Below are 18509 nucleotides of genomic sequence, written 5' to 3'. Positions count from 1 at the left end.
ACTTGCACATGGACCTATTCAACAGGGAGTAGTCAGGAGCAGTAGGGGGTCAGTGCAGGGCAGACCCTGGTGTTCTCCTTGTGGCCAGGCTCCGGGCTCCCTGGAGGGGACCTGTCCCCACACAAAAGGCCTGGCTCACTTCTTTCTGAGACACTGCCCACACAGACACAAGGCCCGTGGAGCCCACAGACTTGGGCAGAGGAATGATTACAGCCAAGTTCACATCAGCCCTGGCCAGCGTCCAAACCCTCCTGGCCTGGATGTGACCAACCTCCTGCAGAAACTGATCCCACCCCTACCAGGCATGAGCTCCCAAGGCAGACTCGGCCCAAGAAAACCAGACCATGGCCTTCCAGGGCAGTGGCTCTAATGACATCATTGTGGTCTGGCCGATTGGCACCAGACACCAGCAGAACTCCGAGGCTTCTATGACCCTCATGCAGGGAAGTCCCCTTGGGCTCCCTCCCACTCCTTATGGTCCATGAAGTCAGAGTATAAACTGAGGGGGAGGGGAGGAAGGAAGGCAGAAGGCTTTTTCCTGCTGGCCTTCTGCCCTCTGTCCTCCAACAGCCATTCTAGCTGTCGCAGGAAAACAGGGCGCCAAGAATCCCAAATCGGCTGCTAGGTCTGGGTCTTCTGGCAACTCAAGCATCCACAGTCAGTGAAGATGGAGCTGACCCTGATGGGACCCCACCACCCCTTCTTCCCTTGCTCCAGAACCCTTACTGTGCCCCAGAGAAAGAATCATGGTTGCCCAGGTACTCATTTTCCCAGCTCCCCTGCAACCAGAAGGTGGGGAGATAGCCGAGTGCAGTCAATGAGACGTAATGAGTTTGTTGGGGGGGGGTGGGTACCCACTGCTTTGAACATGATGTTAGGATGTGATGCCTTGAGCTTCAGTAGCCACTTTGTAACCATGAGTCATGGACCATGAGGACAGAAGGTCAACCACTAAAGAGGTGAAGGGGAGGCTATGAGGGGCATGGATTCTTGGGCCATCAAATCAATCCCAGAACCACCTACTCCTACACTTTGTGCTGAGCAAACAATAAATGTCCTTAAGGAATACACTGCCATTGGTTAGATTTCTGTTCCTTATACCTGAAGGCATTCCTCCTGGCAGACCAAAACAGGCTTTTTGGCCAAGGGAACGGAAGTCTTAGCTTTCCGTCCTCTGGGCTGCTGCTCCCTGATGTCAGCTGCTTGATTTGACCCCCATCTGGGGTTTGGCTGCACAGCTCTGCCATCAGCCACCAGACCCCACCCAGCCTCCAGCCTGGCTGACCCCAGCTCGATGTTGTCTGACCCCTGCAGGCTCACCTGACCTTGGTACAGCCTCTGGGGCTGCTGGGCTGCCCCAACAACTTGTCCAAATTGTGTCTCCCTTCTTATCCAGGCCACCACCTCTCAGAGCCCTCTGACCCAGGCCAAAAACTCCTCCTGGCCCTCTCTCTCTAGGAGACACTTGGGCATGAAGCAGGCAGCACAGGAACTGAGACAGGAGTCTTCCAGCCCCTACCTGGAAATCTAAGAGGAAGTGGGCTGCTGAATGGGCTCCCACAAGGAAGATGGTGCAACCACCTCTCTGCACACCCCAGACACAACCCCCCAACCGCCCTCCCAAGAGCCACCTGAGCTTCCGCCTGTATACCTGCCTCAGAACGACCCAGTGAGGAGCAGGAAAGTGACCCTTCCAACTTCTATTTCACGGGGCAGCAGAATGAGACCCTGCGCTAAGAAGGGATGTGCCAAGGCAGGGATATTGCTAGGACAGGAATCTTAGCCCTGGCTCCACTAACACATCTGCTGGCCCTCCTCCATCCCCCCAAATCTGCCAAGAGGTCATGATCCTCATGCTCAGGGCCAGAGAGCAAGCCTGGCCCCCAGCCTGCTGCCCACGGCTATGCTGCTGGGGCCGAGTTGGAGGGAGGTGTCAGGACTGGGAGGACAGGGGAAGGAATTGCTCATGGTAGGAGGGCATGAGGAGGGCCAGGTGGGTGGGGACAGCTGGCACTGTGCCAGTCCTCCCCTGGAGCTGTGACTTTTAACACCCTGAGGTGCTGTGCTGGGGCCAGGGCAGGCTGTGGGCCGATGCTCTGCCAAACCACGTGGAGGCTTCAGGTGCCTGGAAAATGTCCGTCAGGCAGCTGGACCCGGGACCCTGCCTTTTCTAAAATCCTGGGTGCCAAAAGTTCAGCCTAGCACCTTGACCGATCTAGGGCTGCCCCATCCCCAGCTTGGCCCACATAGCAGCATCTGCTCCCTGAAGCCTTCAACCCCCAGACCCAAAAAGCCACTGACACCCAAGAGGGCACAGGGTCCCTGCCCCAAGCCCATGACCAGGAGCCGGGACTATTGGCAGAACCTCCCTCCTACAGAAGGGGTCACGTACAAGGAGGCCATTCACGTCATGTGCTCTGTACCAATGTCTCCCACGCACCTGTGTCTTCATCCGTAAGGTGGGAACAGGGACGTGAAGGAAATGATAACAAGGACCCTCACACCCGTCCAGCACCCAACCATATCTGAAGCTGGGTCCCACCACCAAATTACTGGAGACCCATGGCAGCCCTGGGAGGCTGGTACTTTAATCCATTTCACACATAGGAAGTTGGAGCTTGGCTGAAGTCACCTAGCTGGTGGGTGGTGGTCCCACGTATGTCCAACTCCAAGTGATAGTCACCTGCAGCCCCCGTCTGACTGAGCAGGTGCCCTCATGGTCAAACTTTCAAGGCAGGGGGCAAGGCCAAAGGCAATGTAGAGCTGCCAAAGGCCATGTGTACGCGTGTCTATGTGTATGTGTGTGTGTGTTGTGTCTATGTGTGTGTGTCTGTGTTCGTGTGTATCTTTGTGTGTCTGCGTATGTGCTATGCATGTGTGTGCTCGTGTGTGTGTGTCTATGTGTGTCTGTGTGTATCTGTCTCTGCAGTCCATCAGTGCATGTGTGTGTGTGCGTGTGTGTGTGTGTGTGTGTGTGTGTGTGTGTGCAGGAGGACCTGCCTGTCAGGCTCTCCTGGGCCTTCCCTCAGCGCTCTCACCTTGGGGGTCCCTCAGCCCACCTCAGTTCTCTGTCCTCACTCTGGCCTCCCTGGCAACTGGCCATGATCACACCACTTCCTAGTCAGACAACCTCTCCTGGGCTAAACCGCCAGCCCCAGCTGGGAGCCCTGCCTCAGGCTCAAGTAAACCCAGCCTCCCAATGCTGGCTCTGCCCTTGGGCCAGGCTACCCTTCCCTGTGAAGTTTTGCTGCCCCAAGAAGTCTGTCCACCTCTAGGCCTAGCCCCTCTAGTCAGTCACCAGCATCTGTTCTCAGACCTCTAGGGTACTCAGGGAAACGGCCCAGCTGGGGCATAGCTTGTGACCACCCACCACCACTCCTTTACCTTCTCCCTGCCTGTACCTGCCATGGGCTTTCTCTGGCCATATGAGTGAACTTGGGGGCAGGCCAGAGTGACAGAGAACACCACCCAGCAGACACCTCACCCAGTGAAGGGGGAGCATCCTGGCCCCTCAAGGGCCCGCTCTGCAGCATATGCTCTGCACCATCTCCCAGAGGGGCACTCACCAGTAACCTGCTGGCAACACACCTGCACCTCTCATGTTCTTCCCTTCCCTGACTTACTTCCTCTCTCTTCGCCCAGTGCTACCTGGGGCCATTCCCAAATAAATACTTATCCTTTATCAAGTCCTTCTGCCTCCAGGGTGAGCTGCTCCTCCCCCTGATGTAGATAGGCTGAGGGCTGGCTAGGGCTGGCTCCCCTGTATCCAGCCCCATGCCAGACAGCAGGAGGAGGGGCCACAGTTGGCGACAGTACCTCTTTCCACTGAGGGGTCAACTTCTGGATATCCAGTCTCCCAGCTCCCAAGCCTGTACCCAGATCAGCCTACAGCCCAACCTGGGACCTTCATATTTCTTGTTCTTCCCACTCCCTTCCCCAACACCAGGAGGCTGGCTCAGCCTAGAAGAGGCCACCCAGAGCCACCTAGGCCCCAGCAGCACCCAATCCCTGGGACCAGGCTGCCCCAGCCTACTGGGCTCCCTGAGGCTGGGGTTTCCCCAGCCACAGTCTGCAGGTGACTGGTGCACCCTCCCCACAGCCAGCTCTCCAGGCCCAGGCTCCCCAGTCCATCTGACCTTGGCCTCCAGCGTGATCAGTCGCTCACTCATGTCACTGAGCCGGGTACAGTTCATGCACTCTGAAAGAGAAGAGGATCCCAGGTGAGGGTGGAGTGTAGATCCTGGGGAGCAAGTAGCCTGGTCACCAGGACAGCCTCCGGATAAGCAGGCAGGACGTCTTTGACTGGTATGCCTGGAAAACTCCTACCCATCCATCAGGGCATTATCCTAAGCATCACCTCCTCCATGCATCCTGCCTGGCCTCTGAGCCTCCTTTCTGAGCACCCACAGCACATAGTACATCCATTTATTCAGCGAAGTGTCTGAACCAGCACTGAGACGCCTGGGTGTCTTGTCAGACTGTAAGCTTCATGAGGGCAAGGGTCTTTGTTTATTTTGTTTGCCCATGAATCTCAGCGCCTGGCACAAAAAAGTATGGGCTCAAAATATCTGATAGTTGATAAATAGATAGTAAATGAAATGTGCTCCCTGACTTTGAGAACTGTAGTCTCAAATGCACAGCTGATAAGGTCTATGCTGGGCTATAAGAACAGAATGTGCAAGACAGCATCATGGAGGTTGCCAAAGCCAGTCTAGAGTGGGGGGTGGGTGGTCAGGGAGGGCATCCTGGAGGCAGTGGCATCTAAAGAGATGCCCAAGGGATATGCAGTAATTGGCCAGGTGAGGAAGTGGGGAGAGGCCAGGTTTAGCAGAGGGAGGAACAAGTGTTGAGGCCTGGAGGGAATCAGCAACTGAAAAAAACTGCATTTTTGTGCACTACCCAACTAGACGCTAATGTGATCATTTATGGCAAATCCAGAAATAGGTGTTCTTAATAGAAACCTGGTAGACCTTTAACTATAGGGTACTAATGAGCACTGCTATAATAAAGCCATCGTTATTTTTTATGAACTATATGAATACATTTTTTAAAAGGCTATTGTGAGGGCATTATTTCAAGGTGATGTTTTAAGAGTTAACATCAAATCAATTATAAATTAGTTGAACTACATTGCCTTAAGAACCTACTAAAGAAAGTGCCACCAAATTTTAAGTAATAGTTGCAATATCCTTGTCTAAAACAAAATCAACGTTGACTTAAACATTTTCTTTAACAGTTGTCTTTCTAAAAAAATCCAATCTTTCTCTTGCTTTTTTTTCACTGAGGAAGTGAAAAAGCATTCCTGACTTAAATATTTTTATACATTTTTACCAATTATTAAACCTCTTCTAGAAAAAAAAGCAGGGGTCTGTCAGGAGCCTGGCCAAATCACAGCACCCCTGTGGCCGCCCCTGCTGGAGTGGGGGCCCTGACCAGAGGAGGGCCTGGCAGGAAGAACTCCTGAGGCCAAGGGGCAGCTGCTGGAGTGGGTGGAAGTCAAGGTCAGATCTGCATCTTTAATACTTGCCCTGGCAGCAAAGTGGACAGTGGTAGGAGTAGGAGAGACTGGAAGCTGGAAGATCAGTTAGGAGACCAGTGATGGCTAACCCCAGAAACACATTTCCTGGGCTGCAATGACCTGTTTGTGTCTGCCTCCCCCGGAGAACCAGAGCTCTTGAATGAGGACACAGGTGGTTCAAAGCTGTGCAAAAGAGCTTTTATTGCTCTGAACGTCAGGGGACATCAGCATTCTTCACTCAGTGCAAAGTCTAATCCCGCAGGAACCCATTCTAGTTAAACAGAAACAGACACACAAGAGGTACTGGGAAACTCAATAGGTCCCACTTGGTGTGTGGAGGCCCCTGGGTGCAGCGAGGCCTGCATGCCCACCAACAGGGTTCAGAGACCCCACATCAGCCTGTCCTTGGAAAGATCCCCATCATTGTCACCAAATGCAAATTCCCGCTCTAAAATGGTGATTTCTCTGTGAGAGATGTAGGGGGGGTGGCCAGGGGATCTCTGGGCCATGGGACTTGGTGGCTCAAGCCGTGTCCCTCCCAGGGGTGCCCAGCCTCGGGGCCCGGAGGGGCCGACACCACTGCTTTCTGCTCACCAGCCCCACCTGGGTTTATAAGGCCGCATGTCCCTCCCTGCTCCCCTGGGCTGGGCCCAGCCAGGGTTTATAGGCATTTTTTCGGAACAAAGCTTCTCCCTCCCCCAATAAACCTTGTCAGTAACCTCAATACATAAAATAGATTAAAGATTGAGGTATAAACACTGAAATTTTAAAACAACTAGAAGAATGTACACAGATGTCTGACTCTGAGTTGGGGCAGGACTTCACAAAGACCAGAGGGACGGGGTGGTTTGGGCTGAATGGGGGCGGGTGGGTTGGGGTGAGGGAAGGATTAAAGACACTAGTTTCTCCAGGGAAAGGGGTGGTAAAGGGAGGGAAAGGTTTACAGCACCGAGCAAAGAGCAGGGCAGAGGGGAGCCCTCCACAGATGAGTGCTGCCAACAAATGAACCGCATCCAGGGGTCGAGGCCCAGCCTCTTCATAACAGAGGGGTCAGACCCTCCAGGCTCCCTGCTCAGGCTGGGAAGCCCCGGGTGGGAGAGGGGAGGAGTCCACCCTGGGCACAGGGACCCACCTGAGGAGAAAGGCCCATGGTGACACTGTGCTAGCCCTGCCAGGGTGGGCGGCAGGGCAGTAAGAATGCCCTTGGAGCAAAGGCCCATGAACTGTCTCGAGCAGCCATGTCTTGTGGGGGACAGGCTGCTTGAGCCCCAGCTCCCCCCTCCTCACCCACACCAGGAGGGCGCACCCCACACTGGGGGCAGCAGGAAAGGCAGGGGGTGGATGGAAGTGGGTAAGTTGTAAACTGGAGCCCCAGCCCCACCCAGGGAACATTTTAGCAGTGTTTGCAGACCTTGAACAGTGTTTCCAGGGTCTGAGGCAACAAATAAGACTCCCTGCAGGGGGCAAGGTCAGCGGAGGGAGGGGGCGCCTCTGGATCTTGCAGAAACATATTTCTGGAAAGTGTGCTGGACCTGGGCCCAGTTTGCTCTGGCACCGGGCACCCTGCTTGGCAAGTGAGGAACTGCTTGGCTGTTGGTGGGCACTGGGGGTCCAGCTCCCCAGCTGCAGAGAGGCCCAGGAGGCCCGGCCAAGGGGCAGGGGGGAGTCCGTCAGCGTGGCCGCCCTATGCCACCTGCCCTGGCAGGCGCTCTGAGACCAGGCGGCTTTTATGGTTCCCCTGGCATTCTGTCATCGGCGGGCAATTAAATTATGTTTGTTTAACTTTCTCTAGTTATTCATGGAGCGATGGAAATGTGGAAATGGCACTGATGGGACTCACTGGCTCTATGACTGGATGAGGCCCCGCTGAGAGGTAGCCTCAACTCTGGGAGTCTGAAGATCCCCAGGCCTCCAGCCCTCTCCCCCAACCGCACAGGCCCGCAAGCACCAGCTACCACATATTTCCTAGTGTCTAGGACGCAGACGCTTCGAAACCTTTGTCGGAAAATCTTTGCCAATATGTGTGTATTGGAAGTGTGGATGTGCCAGACACACCAGGGTGTGTGTGTGTGTGTGTGTGTGTGTGTGTGTGTGTGTGTGTGCACGAGAGAGAGAGAGAGAGAGAGACTGAGACTAACCCTTTGGTGTGGTCAGTGGAAAGAGAACTCTGTAGAGGCCACTAACTCACTGTGTGACTTGAGGGGCCCTCATTTCACCTCTCTGCACCTCAGTTTTCCCTCCGAGTCCCGGACTTTTTGCTCTTGCCACCTGTATGTACCTTCCCCCTTGGACCCTCACTGCTGGACTCTGCACCTACAGCAAGATGGTGGTTGCCAATCCATGGGCCAGTTGTCTTTGGCCAGCACTGTGGCTGGTGATGGCTCTGCACCCAGAATTCAAGATCTGCCTCCTGAATGAGGCCAATTCCCAAGGCCCAGTCCCTGGGAGGGGCTTCTTCCACAGGGTAAGAGTTGGCTATTGCAGAGGAGTCTAAAAAGGCAGAGTGAGCCCACTGTGAGCCTTGGGCCATGATACCCCAACAAGGAGAACCATGGCACATGGGTGGTTCTGTTCCCAGAAACCTTGATCCCTCTGTGAGAGGTCTTGGAGATGTGTCTGCAGGGAGGGAGCATGTGCAGGGTGGATATCACCGGAAGGCCAACCCAATATGGCCCAGCTAGAGGAGATCCCTAAAATCCCCTTGAGGCCTTTCACCTTAGCCAAGACTCTTAGGCCCTGTTAGGAGAAGGAAGCTCCAAGGAGGTCAATGGAGTCAGATGCTGTGGGGACAGGGGCGGGGCAGGCCCAAGTTGGTTGGTCATGAAGGTTCACAGGGGACCACAGGGAGATGGGCTGGGTCAGCACAAATACATCTGGCATCTTTCTATCTTACTACACACAGGGTCAGCTCTGCCTCCCAAGAGGTTCGCCTTGAGCTACACCTTTCAGTGCCTCCCTTTCCCCCACTGGGGCCTGGAGGTCAATGAAGCCCCTCCCCCACTAATGAGACTTTGGTCATCTCACCCTCTGTCAGAAACACTGGACAGCTGTCACTGTTCTCAGGGAAATGTCCCTGTCTTACCTAGGCCTAGCTCGCTGGCAGCGGTCTCTTCGCCTTCCACTTCACGACCACACCCCCACCCAGGCCAGGCAACATACCCCCCCGAGCGTCTGCCAGAGGCCACAGCCTCTCTCCAGCCTTCAAGACAGAGGTGTTCATTTGAGGGAAGAAGATTTTCTGGCTAAGGTTCTGTACCCAGCTCAACTATCACTCAAGGTCTGAGGGAGAATGAAGGCATTTGTAGACACACATGGCCTCAAATATTTATACTCCAGGCACCCCCACCTCAGGAAGATGTTGAAGGATGTGTTCTGTCAAAACAAAGGAGGAAACTAGAGAAAGGGCCCAAAACAAGAAAACAAAGGCAAGTTCAACATGGGGGAGAGGCAAAGGGCCATTCCAAGAAGGGAAATGAAGGAAATGTCACACGATGACAGGGTATACAGCAGGCTGGAGTGAAATCCAACTACTCTAGACCAGGAGACAGACAGCACTAGAAAGGAGAGAGCCCCCGATGTGTGTGAATGTGAGAAAGAGAGAACTTAACTTCTTTTGGAAAGTTTAGGGTAAATTATTGACATGCCAGGTGATATCCCTATGTGGCAAGGCATAGAAAACTAGGCAAGTACAAAATTAATTATTAATTTTCAGAGAAATGAGAAGTCTAAAGCAAAGAGAAGTGCCTTGTTATACTACCTGAATCCGCATTTGCTTTGTTATAATACTCTGTTCATTGCCTAGTGATCTAACCCAAATTTTGATACAATTACTTGGGAGATGGGGAGTTTGGAAGATGGATCAGGGGTGAAAAAACCACTAGAACCTTACACAGGAGGAAGTCAACAGAAAATCTCAGATTAAAAACCATGAGCAATAGCAATGTATAAATGTTAGTTAGCATTATGGAGGTAAGCCCCCGCCCCCAACACAAAAATGTACTTGACTAAAGGGAATGAAAATTGGGGGTAAAGAGGGGTACAGGGGACTGCTCTTTCTCATTGTAAGGCTTAAGGGACTATTTACCTTTTTAAAAACATATTTAATATACATAATATAATTACATTTTTAACTGAATAAAAACATGAAGTATGCTCATGATGCTATGTCAAAACTATACAAAATTGTATCTGTTTCTGTTTATAATTATGTAGAAGGTGAATAGTCAAGGAACGGAATGTAGAAAAATAGAAGTAGCTGCAGTGGTAAGATTATGGGTGTTTTGCCCTTGTTTTCCTAAAATTTCTGGGGGATGTTTTCTTCTTTTGGCTCAGTTTCTGGACCTAAATATGAGGCCCACCATCCCTACCTCAGTAGAGTTGCTGTGTGGGATGGGAAGACTGAGGCGGAGTGGTGTCACCTAACCTGGTCCCTTTGTCCTAGCTTCTGACAGTGGCTGCCAGCACTTGCATCCCTGGCTTTTTCGTCTTCCTCAGCTCTCAGCTCCTGGCTCAGTGACCCCACCCCTCAGGGCCACTACCAACCACGCTGAGGGCAGCTCCCTGCTCATGTGGGCTGGCGGCCTCTGCACCCCTCTGCACGAACCCACCTCTGGTTCCCCCAGTAGCAGACACACAACAGATTCTTAATATCCATGGACTGAATGAAACAGGTACCCCCGGAGGGTCATTTGTTTATAGTCCTTACACTTCTAAACAGAACAGAAGAAGAATTTGAAAATCATTCATAGGTAGGGAAACCAAGGGCCAGAGAGGAAAGGGAGTTGGCCAAAGTCATGGCCTCACGGCAGACGAGCCACCCAGGTCTCCTCCCTCAGTTTGGGGCCCAACCACTAACCACAGGCCCTGAGTCCATCCTCGGTTCACTGGGGGTGTGTGGGGTGGGGGGTGGGGGGTTGGGGGTGTGTGTGTGTCCTGCAACATGAGGAGATATTTGCATGTGTCCTGAAGGCAAAGAAGAATCTAAGGATCTGGCTCCACTGCCAAGTCAACACCTTTGCGGAGTCATTGAACATCAAGTGTCAGTTTCTTCATCAATAAAATGGGCCTGATACTCTCTCCCTGACCCACCCCTGAGACATGTGACGGGCCTCAGGAGAGATCAATGCGAACACACACCACAAAGTGTGTGAGGGGAACGGCTCTGAAGCTCATAGTTCTGGCCTGGGGTGAGAGGAACCAGTCCCCCCACAGCTGTGGCCCCTTAGGATTAGCAGCCTTGTGACTCATTGGCTGAAGGGAGGCTGGAGGCCTGTGAGGTTTCCATTTTGTGTCAACGAGGCTCCGGTGCTGCTGCTCAGTCAAACACTGGTCTAGATGTTGCTGTGAAGGTCTTTTGTAGAGGCGGTTAACATCTACAATCAGTTGACTTTAAGTAAAGGAGATTACCCTGAGTAATGTGGTTAGACCTTGTCTAATCAGTTGAAGGGAGTAAGAGCTGAAACTGAGGCTTCCTAGAGAAGTAGGAATTCTGCCTCAATACTGCATCAGCAAGTCCAGCCTGGGTTTCCAGCCTGTTGGCCTGCCCTAAAAGTTTCAGACTTGCCAGTCTCCACATTTGCATAATCCACCTCCTTAATATGTATCTGTAGAGATAGATAGATAGGTAGATATACATGTATAGAAATACAACACACACACACACACACATACACACACACACACACACACCTTATTGGTTCTGTTTCTCTGAGGAACCTGATACAAGGCCCTACCCACAAATAGGTCCTAACCAGACTCATCAACCAGGACGGCATCTCTCAAACTCTTAGCAGGGTTCCATGATTCAGCTCCAGCTCCCTTAAAGAGAATGCTGTCAGATTTAGCAAATAAAAACACAAAATTTTAGCAGCCTTACTTAGTACTTTGTTCCTTCTACAGCTACGCCTTCTCTGTGACAAGGACCCGGAGATAAATGGCCTCACCCTCTCTGGACATGTAAGCAACATGCCGAGGCACAAGGCCCATCAGTGTGCCTTTCCTATGCAGGGTGCGGCCAACCCCAGCTAGGGGAGATCAAGAGGACTTCCTGCGGAGGTGGATTTGAGCCCTGACAACTGCTAATAAAACACTGGCTGAGCACTTGCCCTGGGTATGACCTTGACCTAAGTCCTTTACTACACCCGTTCTTTCTATGTAAAACACTAGCAACCTTGAGGCAGGATCTAGATTGTTATTCCCACTTTGCAGATGGAAAACTTGAGGCACAGTGAGGTCAGGCAAATTTGTTGAAGTATCCCAGTCAGAAACTGACCCAAAGCACATACTCTGTTCTTAATCTCTTAACTACTTCAGGTCTGACAGAACGTTGCCGGCGTTCACCGTGCACCTGCCCTACTCAGACAGTGCTAGGGGTCTGCATGTACTAACACTTGAAATTCTTGCATCAGTCCATGAGGGAGCCTGTGCCCCTCCCACCTACAGGGGAGGAAGCAGACGAGCAGTTTCCGCCCAATAGCAACTGCTGGAACATGTGCCAGTCTCCTCCTGGCCCTCCACTCCTTCCCTTTATTGGATTCTGCCTGACCTTGCACTGGCAACCTGCCCAAACAGACCTCATTCGGGCCCTGCTTACACTTCTGTAACAGGTAAGATTCCAATTAGCCATGAGGACTGGAGATGGCTGAGGGGTAGGGGAAGCAAGCCAGCTGCAGGCTGAATTTCCAGAGACCTCACGGATCTCCAGGCCCCTGAGGCCACCAGGGCATGATAATCCTAGATTTCTCCACTCTTGGGATCTCCAGTCCAGCCTGCAGCTCTAAGGTGCTCTCTGGTGCTCTGAGCCCAGTCCCATGGGTAGCAGAGAGGCCCTGTGCCTGGGAAGCTCCCTGTCCAGTTGAACTCTAGAGAACTGCTTGTCCAGGTAATTACAGACAGATTGGATTTCTCTAAGCCACGTACCCCAAAAGAAGGAGTAAAGAGAGCAAGGTCAGGCCAGAGGTAGAGGCTCTGCCCTGTGCCTCCCTTATGATCCCCAACACATACCAGAGCGATGAACCCCATCAGGGGCCGGGGAGCCTGCTGGTCAAATGGAGCTGTGGCTGCTCGCCAGGCCCAGCCATAAGGCTCATGGACAGGACAGAATAATTAAATTCCATCCTCTTCTATGTCAGGGATCACAGAGAAGGCAAGATTATTCAGGAACTTCTGCCAAGTCTTTTATTGAAGAGTAACTTGAGTTCCTTCTTGGAGAGGGGCAGCCTCACATGGTGTCTTTACTGTAGAAACCCAAATCCCCAAAGGACTGACTGAGAAGCACTGAAGCGTCTCAGAATGCAGTGGTAGTTGGCTACCTCCACCCCCATGCCTGGCACCCTCATCAGCAGCCCCTGGACTGTGGAACTTTCTGGCAATGTTCAAAAACTCCCCATGGGGAAAAGGGATAGCTGGTGGGTGAAGTCAACTTACCAGTGTTTATCAGGCACATAGTGGATGAGAGAGAGAAATACTCTTCCTTCCTTGCCAGAGAGGAGGATGAGATTCAGAGAGGTTCAGCAATGTACTCAAGGTCACACAGATTGTCGATTCAAGGCCAGAATCAGAACCCAGCTTTCCCTTCCCATGAGGCCACGGTGGGCTGAGCTAGGTGCTCTGGCCAAGGCAGCAACGTTCAGCATGATGTGAAGACAGTGCCTGCACCATGGCTGGACCTGAGCAAAGTCTGAGACTTCTCTGAATCCACCATGGCCCTAGGGGCTCTGCCAGCCTGGCTAGCTGAATCTGTCTTTCTCCCTCTCTACCTCTAGATCTAGCCCAGACTTCAAAATCTAAAGAGGAATTATTAGAATTAAATAAATTTAGCAAGGTCACTAAAATACAAAGACAGTCTACAAAAATCAACCATATTCCCATATACTGATGATAAAAAACAGAAAGTGAAAATTTAATATACCATTCACAAAAGCATCATTGTCTAGGAATAAATCTACTGAAAACCATAAAACATCACTGAGAGAAATTAAAGATATAAATAAATGAAAAGATATACTATGTTCATTGTTTGGAAGACCCAATATTGTAAAGATGTTAATTCTCCCCTAGTTGATCTATAGAGTGACTGCAATACCATTCAAAATCTCAGAAGGGTGTGTGTGTGTGTGTGTGTGTGTGTGTGTGTGTTGGTGAGTTGATTCTAAAATGTATATAAAAATGCAAAGGTCTAAGAACAGCCAATGGCATCTGGAAGGAACAGAAAACAATATAGAAGACTTATACTATCAGAATTGAGATTTGTTATAAAAGTATAGTGATTAAGCACTGTATTTTGGTTCAAGGAAAGACCCACACTTGTACTGTCACTTGGTTGAAGAAGACACAAACTCAGTGCAGAGGAGGAAAGACAGGCTCTTCTGTAAATGGTGCTGGGGCGACTGGACATCTAAATGGAAAAGTAAAATTTAAAAATTGGACCCTGCCCTGGCTGCTGTGGCTCAGTGGATTGAGCGTCAGCCTGCGAGCCAAGTGTCGCTGGTTCGATTCCCAGTCAGGGCACATAACTAGGTTGCACGTCAGGTCCCCAGTTGGGGGCACGAGTGAGAGGCAACCACACAGTGATGTTTCTCTCCCTCTCTTTCTCCTTTCCCCTCTAAATAAATAAATAAATAAACAAATTAATTAATTTTAAAAAAAAATTGGGCCCTAACCCACACCACACATGAAAATCAATTTGAGATGGATTGTATCTCAGTGTAAAAGATAAAACAAACAGCTTTTAGAAGAGAATACAGGTGACTACCTTCATGACCTCAGAATAGATAAAGATTTCTTAAATAGGACACAAAAAGCAATAACATTAGAGAAAACTCTGATAAAATGGACTGCATTAAAATTCAGAATTTCTTTTCATCAGAAGACACCCATCAAGAAAACAAAGAGGCCGATCACCAAGTAGAAGAGGATTCTTGGAATACTTATATCCACTAAATAAGATATCCAATTGGCCAGCAGTCATACACAGAGGGGCTCACCTTAGCCACATAAGGAAATGCAAGTCAAACCACAGTGCAATACTCCCACACACCCACCAGCATGGCCAAACTTAAAAAGACTGACAACACCAGGTACTACAGAGGATGGGAGACCCTGGAACTCTCATAGAGTGTTAATGGAGTATCTGTGCTATAACCACTTAAAAAAAATTGTTTGGCAGTTTCTAATAAGGCTGATTAGAAGGCCAGGCTGTGACCCAGCAATGCCATACCTAGATATAAATCTGACCAAATGAATAAATACGTTCACCAAAAGCCATGTACAGAAATGTTCAAGCAACATTGGTCATAATAACCAAAAATTACCAATAATCCAAATTCCCATTGGTGGCTGACTAGAAGATTAATAGAATAGCCACAAAACTGAACACGACATAGCACTAAGGGTGCACAAGCCACGTACTGCACGTAGATGAGCCTCACAGAGATGATGCTGGGTTCAGGATGTCACACCCAAAGAGCACACACTGTGTGATTCCATTTCTCAAAAGTTCCAATGTGGGCAAAACAGCTCTAAAGTGTGGGCACTCATACTGGTTTCCTAGGGGAGGGCAGTTACTCAAGAAGCAGGAGAGAGCTCCTAAGGTGAAGAAAATGTTCTTTCTTGGACATTTTCTAGTTCCCAATTGCAGTCACTTTGTGAAAAACATGAGATGTTCTCCTGCTCATTCCGAACCACCAGTCTGACATGTCAGTCTCTAATGCCCTTGTCACCCTGAAAAACACCCCACCAGTGAGGGCTACTTGCCATGCTCTGAGCACCTCACTCTTCTAAGCCTTTGGACTTTGCCTAATTTATCTCATTTAGAAATGGCTCCCTGCCCACCTCATTGATCAACTCCTTCTTAAGCACCACCTCCTCCAGGGAGCCTTCCTTGACTACTCCAGGGTGGCTTAAGCCCCCACCTTCTCATCAACTGCCATGCACTCTGTACACCCTGAATGGGATGACATTTTGGTTATCCCTCTTCCATGTGGGCTGTGAAACCCTTGAGGTCAGGGAGCATGTCTCATCCATTCTTGTATCCTAAAAAAGTGGGGGGAGGCATATTCTGCTGCCACATGGAGCTCCAAAGATGCTCTTGGGAGGTGCCGGTGGTGCCTTTGGAGGGTAGGGGTGAGCAGGAGGCCTACCCTGGAAGACCTTAGGGGACCAGGAAGGAGGAAAGGGGCTGCTCTCCCACAGAGCAGATCTGTGCCCCAGGGCATCTGTCCCTACACACACTGGCAGCTCTGTGCCAGGAGCTTCCTCACTGTGCAAGGGAAGTGCCGCAGCCCCCAAGCAGCTGCTTTCCATTTCTGCCAAGGCCAGCAAGAGTGGAAGGGGCTTAAGGTAGAGATTAGGAAGACGTTTTGATGCTGAAGTTCATTATATTCTGGCTTGAGTCACCATGGGAGGGGAGGAAAGGAGGAAACGTTCTCTTCCGATTTCACAAGAGCAAAGGGTCTGGCCCATGTGGAGCGATGCAGGTCATAATAATGATCAAAAAGAGAAGATGTGGACTTACATTCAGGGAGCGCTTACCATGTGCCAGACACTGTTGGAAGGCCTAGACCTATGCTTATGCACTACTTTTCATGTAATTTCATCTAATTCCTACAATAACCAAATGTGGTAGGGACCACTATTATCTCCATTTTATAATGTGCAAACCGAGGCACAGAGAGGTTAGGTAGTTAGTCCAAAGTTACACGGCTAGTGACAGCCTCAATTCACACTGAGGCAGTTGGCAGGGGCGAGGGGCACCTGGCCCTGGACCAGCACCCCAACTGGCCTTAGGAACTGACCTGGAGTCCCAGAGGGCCCTGCCCTGATGGCTTCCTCCCGGCTCCAGCCCCCGCTCTGCTGTCCTCTGGACTTCCTACCCCCACACAGCAGGCTCTGGGGTGGGGCTCCACAGCCTTTCCCCAGATGTCATTCTGGACCCCAGCCCCAGCTGAGGGCACCACGGCATTTCCTTTCTAAAACATAAGGTCTTCTGTTTCTATGGGGAACCAGCAGGAATTAAATAAATGCTAAGAAACGAGACCCCCACCCCAAAGTTAGCTGTGTCCCTTTGCTATATGAACTGACATGTTCCCTTTGTCCCTTTCTGCCAGGGGGCAGCTGGGCCCAACTAAGAAACCCAAGCTGGCAGTGGCATGGGGTGGGCGCTTCAGAGGCAGAGGGTTCAGCACTTGGGGAGGGACCTCAGGGAAGCATCAGTGGCCCCGAGAGGGTCAGGGCACCCCTGAAGGGCAAGGGAATGGAGGAGGAGGCAGTCCACATGTCCACATGCCAGAGTGCAGACATGTAAGAACATGCATGTGTCAGTGTGTGTGTGTGTCTGTCTGTCTGTCTGGTCCTAGTCCTGACACATGGGCAGAAGCTCAGCAACACTCTTCACTTATAAGGTGCCTGTGGTTTTACAAAGCCCTTTCATGTCTCTGCCCTCACTTGGTCCCTGTGTGGCCTGTGAGACCCTGCAATCCACGGTCCCAACTTATAACTGTGCAACAGGCAGCTCAGAGAGAAGGGAATTTCCCAGGTCACAGAAGCTTGACAAAGTGTCCTGCTCTGCGGGAGGCCAGAGGCCCTCCCAACTCACCCCCCCCCCTCGAGAGCCTCCCCATCAAAAGGAGCCCAAAGGAGCCACAAGAGGCTACAGGAAGGCTGCCAGTCCCTGTTGGTGGCTCTACTGGCTGCTGAGGCCAGGCAACTGGTTCCCTGCTCAGTGAGCACATGTTTTCTGATGGACCAGGAGTGGGGTTGGGCAGTGGGAGCTGTGCTGTGTGTCCTTAGGCAGGATGCAGACCTCTCTGGGCCTTAGCTTCCTATAGGTCAGATGCAGAGATGAACTCCACGCTGTCTCAATGGCCCTGCCCATTGTTCTCTAAGTCAGTAACTCTAACTGGAGCCAGAAGACATATCGGCTGGGTACCCACCTCGCTTCTCTCTCCTGTGGGAAAAGGAACAGGCCTTTGCTTCCTATGAGCAGACAGATCACATCATGGTGGCTCATTCTCTGGCTCTGGTGGTGAAATGGGATCCCCGCTGAAGCCTCCATGATAAAATAGGACAAAAATCCGCCCTGTGTAGCCGGGAGGCCGAGTCCACCTTTGCCACTAGCCTTTGAAAAGCACCCTGGCCTCTAGTCCCCACTATTTGCAGAGAATGTGCAGGGAGGGGACAAGCTCTCCCAGAGTCCGTGCCGGGCAGGGCCGCTGCTGTGCTGTCCAGAAGCTCTCGGGAGTATCTTGGGGCTGAAAGTGGGGGTCTGAGGGTCTGAGGTGATGCTGGTGGGCAAGCCCACCAAAAACACCTGTCGGGGGTATGCAGTGCAGTGCAATGAGGGAGAACAGAGGGCTCTCAGAACACTCCAGGACTTCAGGTGACAAAGAGCTCTGCCCAGTAGAGCCTTTTGTATTTGGACCATTTTCAAGAGAAACTAGTCTAAGAAGTACCTGACCACCCATTTTCTCAGAGAGAGGTTTACAGGCACACCTTATACTAACCACTCACAGGGGCTGCTCAGATACTGTCACGGCTGCATCACTTGCTGGACAGGTTGCCCAGAGACAGGTATAACCTACCTCTGGCCAGATGAGTTATAGCAGGTTATGGCAGGTGAGTGTCCCAAACGGGCTGTGGAGTGGCTTTCCTTCGGACTGGCGTGACTGGGAGAAGTTCCCAGAAACCAATGGCATGCATATGGAGGGTGAGAATCCTGCAGAATAAAGTGCTTCTGGGCCCTGAGTTGGGGACCAAGCGGGGTCCCTGCAGCTGGGGGTGCTTAGATGAAGGCAGCTGTGCTACAATTTGCTTGGTGGAGTATTTCAAGACTTCCGGATGTCCCTCAGGACTTGAAGGGGATTTCACCACAACAAAAATAAGTGATCCAGTCTCCGTAGCCGTCTGGGGTAACGAGAAACTGGGGGTGTCATCTCCACATACGTTTTATCTTTCAGGGCCCAGTGATCCAGCTGTTTCTCTTGGGTGGATTTCT

At 51.3% G+C, this 18509-nt stretch overlaps 1 protein-coding gene across 1 annotated transcript in view; it reads right to left on the bottom strand.

Annotated features, from left to right (window-relative positions):
- Positions 1–18509, bottom strand: part of COL26A1 (collagen type XXVI alpha 1 chain) — a 186188-nt gene that overhangs the window by 17974 nt on the left and 149705 nt on the right. Inside the window, exon 4 of the mRNA XM_090279102.1 lies at positions 4137–4198. Coding sequence (XP_090135228.1) covers positions 4137–4198 — 62 coding nt within the window. The remainder of the gene's footprint in view (positions 1–4136; positions 4199–18509) is intronic.

This window comes from Furipterus horrens, unplaced genomic scaffold (genome assembly GCF_987537825.1).
Source record: "Furipterus horrens unplaced genomic scaffold, mFurHor1.1.pri manual_scaffold_5, whole genome shotgun sequence".
Taxonomy (NCBI): Eukaryota; Metazoa; Chordata; class Mammalia; order Chiroptera; family Furipteridae; genus Furipterus; species Furipterus horrens.
Note: the sequence above shows the minus strand (reverse complement) of the source record. Positions and strands in the feature narration are given on the sequence as shown.